Source organism: Rutidosis leptorrhynchoides, chromosome 1 (assembly GCF_046630445.1).
Source record: "Rutidosis leptorrhynchoides isolate AG116_Rl617_1_P2 chromosome 1, CSIRO_AGI_Rlap_v1, whole genome shotgun sequence".
NCBI classification, from domain to species: domain Eukaryota; kingdom Viridiplantae; phylum Streptophyta; class Magnoliopsida; order Asterales; family Asteraceae; genus Rutidosis; species Rutidosis leptorrhynchoides.
The window spans coordinates 529,846,089-529,857,605 of NC_092333.1; the positions used below are offsets into that span (position 1 = coordinate 529,846,089).

The window sequence follows — 11,517 nt, forward strand, 5'->3', positions numbered from 1 at the left end:
AAGAAGCTGTATCAGGAAATGTTGACTAGATTTGATGTATCAATCCATGCGGTTCCTGAACCAATATCGCTTCGAGAAATGGCGAAGAGTTGGGAAGCTAGTGCACTGTCTGTAATGACCGAATTTATGCGCAAAAAAGGTGCAATGAGTTTCAGCGATCGATATGGTAAATGGGAAAGTTGCATTTCTGTTTCATCTAACAAGTCCTGAAACAAAACTAATACATCTTGTTGTGTGTCCTGTGCATTTCAGATTTGTAATTACTTACACCTTTATGTTTGTTGTGTGTGTCAGTTTATGGTCAGAGAGCAAAACTCTGTTTTGGTTTAACAGATTGTGAATCTAACTTTGCTCATTAGTACTCAAGTATTTTTAAAAGATTGTAGTTTCATCTACAATTTTGGGATTTTTCTTGCAACGGCCCTTAGGATTATCGTTAACATGCTTTAAAGTATTGTACAACTTGATAATTGTCATTCTGAAAGTGACAATTAACTGTCATATACAATGATCTAATTCGTATTAACACATCCCTTAGAACTGTGGTTGAAAAAAAATCATAATTTTTATTATGCCCCTGATTAGCATGGGCAAATCCTGTTTTTAACATGTATTATTCTGAATTTTATAAATATTTAACATATTGGCACTTCAATTGCTATAATCACCAAGATAAAAGATGACAATCACATGACACCTTACAATGATAAAAGATGCCTATTTTACTTCAATACAAACAGATTTACAGATTATGAATTACACAAAGAATGAAATGCAACCTAAGGGTAAAAATGGAAAGGATGGCAGAGATCAGCCCTTCGCTTTTCCGACATACTACAAGTTATCTACAATCTAAACCATTAATGGTGGTTTTCGGCTATGTATAATGTACAGTTACATGACATGAACCTAAATATCATGAAACCGGTTAGTACTTAGTACCTAGTACCTGCTTTTTTGTTCACGAAATCAACGTTCTCTTCAAAATTCACAAGAATTTCCTAACCTCTGTTTCAACAAGCACGTGCTCTTTTTCTCCTCGATAGCATCCAATAAAAGCTCCTCAAAATATTCCAAAAACAGTGACCATTCGTCTTCCTTCATTTCCTCAAACGAAACACACACACCAGCATCACGCGTGTTGTCATGAGCCGCAAAACTCATGCTTCTTAGTATCGGTATCCCCGATGGCCCACAACTATATTTTTTATCACAATTTTGTATTAATCGAACCAAACGTGCATCACATAACTCAATCTTTGCTTCTTCCGATGAATATTTCATCATTTTTGGTGGTTTATCGGTTGAAACATCTTCGAATTCATTGTCAAATGCAAACATTTCATCGAACACTTTGAGTTCATCTGTTCCTTCAGTTGAAACTTCCAAATCTAAATTAGCCTTTGCGTTTACACATATTGTTATGACAATTTGCCTGATGCACCCACACCAGCGGAAGCGAGGATATAATTTGTTTGAGACAAACTTACGAGAAATAATACAAAGCAAATAAAGTAACTGATAACACGACGATTTAACGTGGTTCGGCAAACCCTGCCTACGTCCACCCCAAGAGTCTCCTTTATTCTTATAATATAAAAGAACCCAGTACAAGAAAAAGTACACTATGAGTTAAACCCAAACCCAAGCCCCTTAGATTTTAGTATAAAATCTAAGTTTCCCGTACACTCTTTTACACTCCTTACAAGAATAAAACTCTCGAACTCACAAAGAAACACACTCCGTTGATATTATCGATCAACTATGTTTACTACATTTGTGATACTTGATCCTCTCTTGGATCACTTGATCCCTTTCTCTGGATATCCTTCTCAACTCTGCATGTCATTTATTTATAGATGATCTTCATAATGTGAAAGATACATGTAAAAAAGAACAAGCATCAACGGCCCATGTGAAAACATGTAATCCACAATTGCCTACCTTTTGACTTTCTTTTCATTTGCACATTTGTAAACCAAAAAAAGTCTATCACATTATTGCCAAGACCAATTAAAAATGATCTTCAACTTTGCATGTAATAAATGTGAGTCATCACATTTTGACTACCGTCCAACAATCTCCACCTTGACGAACATTTATCTTCTTCGTCACCGAAAATACTAACACCAAGTATTTTCACCATTGGCCTCCTTAACCCCGCTACACACACCTTGAATCACCTCGGTCAAGAACCCGATTCAAATTAACTGGCCAATAATCATGTGCAGCTAACCCTGTCAACTTACCTAGTCGACGCCGGAGAGGAGTCTCGAATCACCTCTTCCACCACAGTAGGATTTTCCTTCTCACCATCGTCTACCTTGGTCAAACATGTCCTAACATGTTCCCGACCTGTTTCCTGCGTGCACGCTTTCAAAACCTTCGAGACATGAGTACATTTTGTACTCACCATCAGACGATATAAACCCTCATACTTCTCTCCCTTCATCAGGACCTTCACGCCTCGTGTGATTTTAATAACTCCACCTACGGCCGAATAGCCGTATCCTTGAGAATCCAACACGCATAAGGAAATTAGATTCTTGCACATCCTTGGTGCGTACGCCACACCACCAAAAGCGTAAGCAGCTCCGTGAAACAATTTTATTTTCACCATGCAAACGCCCTCAACATCACATGTTGAACCATCACCTTAAATTGCATACCGCCGTTTCTCGCCATCTCCAAACAAAACACCTGGATGCTCTGATACCACTTGTTATGACAATTTGCCTGATGCACCCACACCAGCGGAAGCGAGGATATAATTTGTTTGAGACAAACTTGCGAGAAATAATACAAAGCAAATAAAGTAACTGATAACACGACGATTTAACGTGGTTCGGCAAACCCTGCCTACGTCCACCCCAAGAGTCTCCTTTATTCTTATAATATAAAAGAACCCAGTATAAGAAAAAGTACACTATGAGTTAAACCCAAACCCAAGCCCCTTAGATTTTAGTATAAAATCTAAGTTTCACGTACACTCTTTTACACTCCTTACAAGAATAAAACTCTCGACCTCACAAAGAAACACACTCCGTTGATATTATCGATCAACTATGTTTACTACATTTGTGATACTTGATCCTCTCTTGGATCACTTGATCCCTTTCTCTGGATATCCTTCTCAACTCTGCATGTCATTTATTTATAGATGATCTTCATAATGTGAAAGATACATGTAAAAAAGAACAAGCATCAACGGCCCATGTGAAAACATGTAATCCACAATTGCCTACCTTTTGACTTTCTTTTCATTTGCACATTTGTAAACCAAAAAAAAGTCTATCACATTATTGCCAAGACCAATTAAAAATGATCTTCAACTTTGCATGTAATAAATGTGAGTCATCACATTTTGACTACCGTCCAACACATATATTCTCCAAAACGCTCCAACTATGTTCACCCCCGATAAACTCACGTGTCATCATTTCGCCGATGTCAGCAAGACAAAGTCCAGACGCAGTCGCCCGTTTCAAGAAAATCGTGCAAAGTATAAAATTGCGCACCGAACATTCCCTAATTAACGGAAGTTCAGTTCTTAAAAGTTCAGCATCTTTAAACGGGTCGAGATTTGAAATGTAATCAGCTTCTGTATCCGAAAACGGCATTGAGGCTTGGGGCCAATGCAACCATTCAAAATACGGATCATCCAACGACTCGGGTAAACAAAACCCGTGATCAATCGGGACAAGTTCGGACGGGCCCACATCCCCTGCATCATAACTCCCATAAAAATTCTTCACAAGCATGTTTCCAGCATGTCTGTCGAGATTCAATAACCGAACGTCGAGTATGCCAATACGGTGAACCGAACTTACCGAAAACACAGACGGGCCCACATCCCCTGCATCTGTTTCGTGTTCCACGTACCGTTGTGTTGCTGTGATTTTAAAAGGTGGGTTTGAAGCCAGTCCGGTTTCGTTATTGTTTACGTTAAAAGTGACATGGCAGATTTTAACAAGTGCTGATGGAGGAACACCTGCAAAGCCATCATGGTCAAGCAAATAAGCAGCGAGCTCACGTTGCCCTGTTTCACCGACTCGAATAGACCGTTTCATCCCGGGTTGACCCAGCATCCGACCCGCAAACCCTTTAGGGTTATTGAAAGCAAGTGGTTCTTCATCGGCTAGTTTCACAACCGCAATTGTGTTGCCTTTTCTTGATTGAAGATAGTAGGCCCCACCAAGGCCCCTTGATACGGGTGTCGGTTTGACTCCTGATGCTAATGCGATTGCAACTTCGGCTACAAGTGCATGAACCATTGGAGCTTTACTACCGCTAATGATTTCGATTCTTGGATTAGATAATTCAAATTCTTCTTTTGATGTTGTGGTTAAAGAAAGGCATGGGGTGGAATAGCTTTTGTGAAAATTAGGTGCGAGTGTGATGTCGTGCATTGTAGGATCGAAATGAGAGTAAGATTGGAGTCTACATTTTGGAAGCTGAGCAAGCGGTTTAAATCCATGTTGAGGATGATGATGATGATGATGATGATAATGATGATGATGTTGATGATGATGATCAACAACTACAGCCATTCTGGTGAATATTATGATGGTTCGAATGGCTGCAACACGTACTAAATTCAAGAGCAGGTTCTATGAAAATATTTCAGACGGTTCGATTTTCCCTAGGAGATTAGCCATCACATGCCTAATAAACCAAATAAGAACAATAGTTAAGATCATAAAGAGTTAGTGCATACATCCAAAATACATTTTCTATGTTTGATCATGTCATATACCATAGAAAAATTTAAGTAAATTGTAACGCATATCGAAGTTACTTACTTGATATCGGCATATACTGATTAGGAAATGTGCATATATGTCAACTATAAGATCCAGGTCGCTAATCTCCGACCACCTATCCATCATTTCAAAACTCAACATCTCAGATTTTCGATTTAAAATATACATAATTAGGTTAGATTCATATTATAAATATATGTAAGAACAATGTGATATGATATGATACGATACCATGATTGATTTACCCGCGCCTTTGGTAAAAGATTGCCACAATTAACTGCAACACCAAATATTTGCATGGTATTGATTTATAAATCAATCTGCCATTCAAAATAAATAAATAAATATATAGAAATGCGAAAGATCACCCCGAACACTGGTGAGGCATTCAGGGAGAGGGAATCAACAATTTGAAGAGGCGCGAGGGAGAGTTATTAATTCCGTTAACCAAATTAAATAAAATCAAATAAAAATGAAAATGTGTATGTATATATATAACAGATGATGATGATGATGATGATGATGATGATGATGATGATGATGATGATGATGATGATGATGATGATGATGATGATGATGAGGCTTTTAGATTGTTGTTATTGTTGTTGTAGACGAAGAAGAAAGAAAGAAAGAACGAATCTCCCACCCTCCTTTCTCTCTCCTTTCCTTCATCTGCTTTTATTCCAATACAGAAAAACAACTAACATTTGCCAAGCCTTATTCACCTATAAACTAGCCTCAAATGTATAAAAGCTGTTACAATTGTATGTTTACCGTTCATTATATTATATTATATTATATTATATCCAACAGACAACACTTAGTAACTATGGTTATGTTCGACTTTTCACCTTTTCTTTTTTTTTCTTTATTTTAACTACATTTCATTTCACTGACAAAGCCTCACACACTTTTTTCAAAAATTTAAATCGACCCCCAAACGGGGGGTAAAGTGTCAAATAATCATTTTCATAAAAAATATTAAATAAACTCCACCCAAATATTCAACGGGTTATATCTTCTCGCTCGCAACGAGTTAAATTTTTCGGACACCATCGTTAAACTCGAAATAATTTTAGGAACACAATGTCACTAACTATACGCAAAACGGACGCTTTTTAAAAAACGCTAAATATTTGGGTTACTTTTCATACACGTTGATTTTGCGTTAAATTTTTAAAAGTCGACAATTCTATAGCGAAACGCGGAGATGCACATATACTATTAATTTAAAATAACATTTAAATCTTTGACGGGTTATACCTTTTAGTTCGACTCGAGTTGTGCTTCAATGACATCATCGTTAGCCACGAAATAATTTTACAAACTAAACGCAATAAAATACATTGAAAACCGAACCCCCGACGTGAAGCGAGGGTTCGAAAACTAGTTTTAACTAGTTACGTATTATGTATGTACCGCATGCATGCATATTATTACACCAGCAGCGTCATTTTAACTTGCTACATTTATACCGCATGGATGCACGCAAGATTGCATATATGTAGTAATACTACTGCGAGAATCGACAAATTATAGAGGTAAACACATCATAATTAAATGCTGCTGCTGTGCTCTGCCTATCTTGATGCTCATTTGCATTAGTCATGAATGCAAATAGAAATGTAATTAAATAAACAACCTACCACATAAATCCAAATACATAGAACATTTTCTAAACTAAAACATATACTTCAATGCTAATTACACACTTTACTAGCAACAGAGAAGTGTGTACCAAACATAATTTAGCATAACTCGTTCTAGATATAAGCATAAGCATACTCGTGGCGCTGAATAGATTAGCAACAAAAAAAGATGGTGATACATTTGTTGGTTTGTTTTCTCTTCTAATTTCATGAAGAGAATCGTACACAAAACAAGAGCGACCATTGTAATCAAGGGCCCGTCACCACCATGACTTTGACCTGATAACAAAACGGCCCTCTCAACGTGTAATTCAAATATTTACAATCACAAAACAACAATTATATATATTAATATTTATAGATTATGTCCACTTAAAACTGTGAGAGCATGCAGTCTTTTTGCATGCCTTCCTCACTTGCACAGACCTCCAACTTCATCGTTTCAGTTGGAAGGAATTATGCCCCAAGTGCTGATTTTTGAATAAAACGCCATGACGTCTCATTTATTGTTGCAATAAGTGTAATGTGACGACAACTACAAATGCTGCAAACACCCTCAAAGGCACATTCGTACCTGCTGCTGCTGCCAAACATAAATGTACCAATCCGGTCACTACCAGAAAAAGAAAAACATGAAATGACTTTAATAAATGTCATTGTTATAAACTTACATGATGGTTGCAACGTCGTGTCAGGAGGGTTTGCGCCAGAATCACTTCTTGATGGGGGATTAGTATGTGCATAAACTACATTTGGCAATGGGCTTGATGCGGGTATTATTTCGGGTACAGGTGACGACGGTGAATGTTTGTGTGGTGGTAATGGTGGTAAATGTGTTGGTGGTTGCGGCAATGAATGCGGTGGTGGTGGTGGTGGTAGTCGTGGTGGTAGTGGACGTGGTGGTGGTGGCCGACGACTTCGTAAAGGTGGTGGAAGAACTGGCTGAGAAACAGGCGGAAATAAGGGATGATGTTTCTTTCTGTTATTGCCGGAGTGGCAATCTGGCGGCATTGTGTGGTGAATCCGTTGTGGTGCAGGGGTGGGAACTGGTGGTGGTGCAGGGGAATGTTTCAACGGTGAAGGTGATTTTGCAGGCGGCAGTTGTGTATCATGGTGGTGGTGGTGATGATGATGGTGGTTATTATGGGGTTGAGGTGGAGGCAGTGGAGCTGGAGAAGGTGTAGGAGAGCCACCACTACTAGTATTATAGAACGATGAAAGACTAACTTGCTTGACCCGCCCAAATTGAGTGTTGTTTAGGCCAAGATTTTTTGTTGGAGAGCCCTTGATGGTTTGAGCCAACTGTTTTGACCTTGCTGTTGATGGGGTCCCGATTACGAGCACAATCGATGACTGCACGGTCGTTTGAGGAGCAACTGTTGAACCTTTTATGTTCGTCAAGCTAACATGTAAGTTCTGCATTTCCATACAACACGGTAACTAAATCACAGTTGTAAAGCACGTGACCATAAATTCTTTTTGTTCGTAATTGTATTGTATATATTATTTTATAGGTCTTTATCACCTTAAATGTTCTCCTGACCATTTACATACTTTCCATTTGAGTATATATTGCAGAAAACTTGATTTCCTTCTCTTTGGTGAGAATAGGTAGCCAAGGTTGGAAAATCGCTACTCGGGAGTACTCGGCAACTCGGGGAGTACTAGGATGTTGACCAAGTTTGACTTTGACCAAATTTTGACAGATTTTGATCAATATTCCGAGTAATCCCGAGTTTTGGCCAAGTTTTGACCGATTTTAAAAGGGAGTTAAAGCCTTAATTTTAACAAACACAGCAATTGCTTCTAATAAGCTCGTATCCACTTTTGAACTGTTGCCAATTGGAAATAGAACAAATAAAGAAATTTGAAACAGATGCTATAAATAGAATGATAACTAAAAGTACACAACCACATACTTATGCAGTTATGCATAAACGCATATGCATGCATATACAAAGATGTACACATATTTACTATAAATAAGTAATTGAATAAAAACGTGTCGTACCTCGTATGGACCAAGATGCAGGCCTGATTTGAGTTGGCTCGTCAATTCACCAAAATGTTGTAGTATTTTTTGAATAGAAAAGTTCAATGTAAAATTGAACCGCATCTGCACCTTTTGCAGTGGATATGCACTCTGGTCAGGAGTCACGCTAATTCCTCCGACAAATTTCAGCACCTCAAATGAAGATGGTTCGCCAAACATTGACTCGGTCAAACGAAAAGGTGATTGGTTTAAAACAAGAGATACAAAAGAATCCCTTACTAAACTTTTAGCATACGGTGATATCTTAATATTGTTCTCTTCAGGATCGACACCAAAAACAACCTTGGTTGTATTTGGTTTTCCAGTATTTTCTGCTGTTATGATTACAACCTGAAAAACAAACATGTTATTAGCAAGATTGGGAGAATTATACTCCGTACATGTGAGTTAGAAATTAAAAAGATTATTATTATATATATAATAAAAAAAAAAAAAAAAAAAAAAAAAAAAAAAAAACATACCTTAGTAGTGGGAACTCGTATTTCATCAAATATATCACCCCCGAGACGTGGAAGATCATCTTGCAGTGAAGACAAAGGCTTCTGAATCATAAAAGTCGCTACTATATCGTGGCCTAGAAAGTGTAACGTCAGTTGTTAAATCGAATGTTAGCTAACTTATATACCGCAAGATAAGAGTATTAGTTACATCTCAAACTTTAATCGAACATTATTACCACTGCAGACTAGATAATAGTAGGCTGTGACAAATAAAGGACAAACAACGATTATCATAGAAAACATACGGCTTTCTCTTGAATGCTTATTTTATGAACAAATTCATGTTACGTGTTCTGCTGTCTACAAAGAAAAACCATAATTGTCCTAAATACATGATAATATAATATCATTATTTACATATTACTATTACCATTCATCTGTTTAACGCAAATAGACCACATGCCATTATGTTAAAAGATTCTCTCCCTCATGTACGCCGAATTGACTACATTTACACATATTGCAAAGACAACAAAATAAACTCCCGAATACAATTTTTGCTATTTTCATGTTGACCAAGCTCCTACTATGGCAAAGTTAGATACCAAGCAAACATGAAACTATAATGTTTTAATAAATATAAATGTTTTCACACGCTTTAAAGGAATCTCCACACAAGATTCTTCATTAATTACCTTCTTCCAGTAGCTTTCTAAAACTATCTAATTTAACTTTAATAGGGATGGCAATGGGCGAGAAAAAACCCGTGACCCGCGGGTACCCGATCCACGATGGACGGGTAAAATCATTAAATCTTACCCGCGGGCACGGGTACGGGTAAAAATTTATACCCGCCGACGGGTCGCGGGTATGTACTACCCGTCGCGGGTAAAACCCGACCCGTGAATACATGAGACTTTTCTTAATTTACCCACGAATAAATACTTACTATTATTAAATTTAAAAGCTATTTTACTAGTATTTAAATAATTATTAAAAAAATATATATATTATATACATGTAAAAAACTTAATTTTCACGTCATTATATATATAATTTGTACATATGATTTTCTAATTAATAAAATTATTTGGATTTTCTAATAAAAAATTGTATATTATTATTATCCGCGGGTTATCCGCGGGTCACGGGTACCCGCGGGTCACGGGCATGGGCAAAATATTTTTACCCGTGGGCGGGTAACGGGTTTCAACGTGCAAAAAAGAAACCCGACGGGCGGGTAGCGGGTATATAGAACCCGTGCCCGTTACCCGCGGGTGCCATCCCTAAACTTTAACTAAACAAGTAAACAACCAAAACAAGAAAACCGCAAATACATGATAGTTTCAATAAGACCATCCTTACTATTTCTAAATAAGAGATTAAACAAACGGATAGACCAATAAAACTAAAAATGTGGCACACAACTAATTAAGCAACTCGAATTCGAACACCTTATATGTTATAAAAGATATAAAAACAAACTTGGTGCAAATTAGATACAGATCAAACAAATTTTACACTTAACACACATTATTACCTAAAATACTACCAACCCTAAAGTACACAATTCAAATTGGGGATCTAAATCTAAAGAACAATGCCGAAATACCCAAATGAAATTTAACAAACAAAGCACTAACCTTTATAAAGTGAATCATCAAGATCTAGATCCCCTTGATCTCCGTGATGAAAAAAAGGGGGTAACCAGTATAAAGCAGAAAGCAAGACAGATAACCCAAGAATCAAAAAAAAGATACATCGAAATCGAAACAAACGAGTAATTGAACCGCAAGAAAAGGAACAATTGGTATTATTAGTATCAGATGAAGTTGATGATTGTGAATGAGTAGTAATGGTAGTGGGTAAAGGGTGTTGTTCCCCTTTTCCCATGTTTTAGGGGAATGTTGGTTAAAGTATCAATCTTGATGTTGTGGGTGGTCGCCATTGTTGAAGATTTGAATTCTTGTTAAAGATTTCATGGCTGCTGAAAGAGAGAAGGAGATGGGGATTGGGGATTTGATATAGGGTTTGGGTTTGAAGGGGATGTCTTTGGGTTGGGGAGAGTAAAGAATTGTACGGAGTACTATTTTAGTAATTAAAGTTAGTGTGTGTTTAGTTTAGTGTTTATGTTAAGGAAAGTGATGGCTTTAGCTTTGCTTACAGTGTATGAATGTGTGTAGGAGATTTATTATTAGAAAAATGTATTTCATTTAACGGTTTTTCAAGATTAATTCATGTACGTGTAATGTTTATGTCGGTATCATCTATTACAGTTTTCTATTTTCTTTATTATTATTTTTTTTTTCCTATTACAGTTTTCTATATTATTTCTTTATTCATTCATCTATATCTATAGTTTCTATTAAAATCCTATAATAATGACGTCATTATTAATTTAAAAATAAAATAAAAAATTAAGTCATCTTGATGATGTCATTAATATTAATTAAAATATTTTATTTATTTATAAATTTGGCAACACTCTAAATATTATCATAAAAACAATATGGACTAGCTTTAAAAAAATATAAAGTGATTCCCACTATAATAAGTTTATGGAATTCACGAGGACATTGATAATGCTAATGATTTTAAAAGCATGTTTAGTG

The 11,517-nt window shown here is 36.6% G+C and overlaps 2 protein-coding genes across 3 annotated transcripts; both read right to left on the reverse strand.

The window, feature by feature from the left end:
- Positions 1 to 981: 981 nt before the first annotated feature.
- Positions 982 to 4,550, reverse strand: LOC139877430 (phosphatidylinositol 4-kinase gamma 1-like). The gene is made up of 3 exons (XM_071864860.1): positions 4,526 to 4,550; positions 3,387 to 4,477; positions 982 to 1,419 (listed from the first exon to the last, which is right to left on the reverse strand). The coding sequence occupies exons 1-3, from the start codon at positions 4,548 to 4,550 to the stop codon at positions 982 to 984; spliced, it is 1,554 nt and encodes a 517-aa protein (XP_071720961.1).
- A 1,954-nt stretch (positions 4,551 to 6,504) lies between these two features.
- On the reverse strand, positions 6,505 to 11,001 carry LOC139877438 (uncharacterized). Of its 2 annotated transcripts, none has more exons than XM_071864878.1 (5): positions 10,549 to 11,001; positions 8,927 to 9,039; positions 8,424 to 8,795; positions 7,084 to 7,828; positions 6,505 to 6,992 (listed from the first exon to the last, which is right to left on the reverse strand). In XM_071864878.1, the coding sequence occupies exons 1-5, from the start codon at positions 10,796 to 10,798 to the stop codon at positions 6,916 to 6,918; spliced, it is 1,557 nt and encodes a 518-aa protein (XP_071720979.1). In that variant the 5' UTR covers positions 10,799 to 11,001; the 3' UTR covers positions 6,505 to 6,915. The 2 variants fall into 2 exon arrangements, with proteins under 2 accessions (XP_071720979.1, XP_071720970.1); XM_071864869.1 differs by having other exon boundaries at positions 6,505 to 6,995.
- Positions 11,002 to 11,517: the final 516 nt, after the last annotated feature.

Coding starts and splice junctions, on each gene's coding strand:
- LOC139877438 (XM_071864869.1), bottom strand. CDS start 10,798: ATGGGAAAAGGGGAACAACACCCTTTACCCACTACCATTACTACTCAT. Junction 9,040..10,548: donor TGATGATTCACTTTATAAAG/GTTAGTGCTTTG, acceptor TACACTTTCTAG/GCCACGATATAGTAGCGACT. Junction 6,996..7,083: donor CACGACGTTGCAACCATCAT/GTAAGTTTATAA, acceptor TATGTTTGGCAG/CAGCAGCAGGTACGAATGTG.
- LOC139877430 (XM_071864860.1), bottom strand. CDS start 4,550: ATGGCTGTAGTTGTTGATCATCATC. Junction 4,478..4,525: donor TGTAGTTGTTGATCATCATC/ATCAACATCATC, acceptor ATCATCCTCAAC/ATGGATTTAAACCGCTTGCT. Junction 1,420..3,386: donor GTTGGAGCGTTTTGGAGAAT/ATATGTGTTGGA, acceptor ATTGTCATAACA/ATATGTGTAAACGCAAAGGC.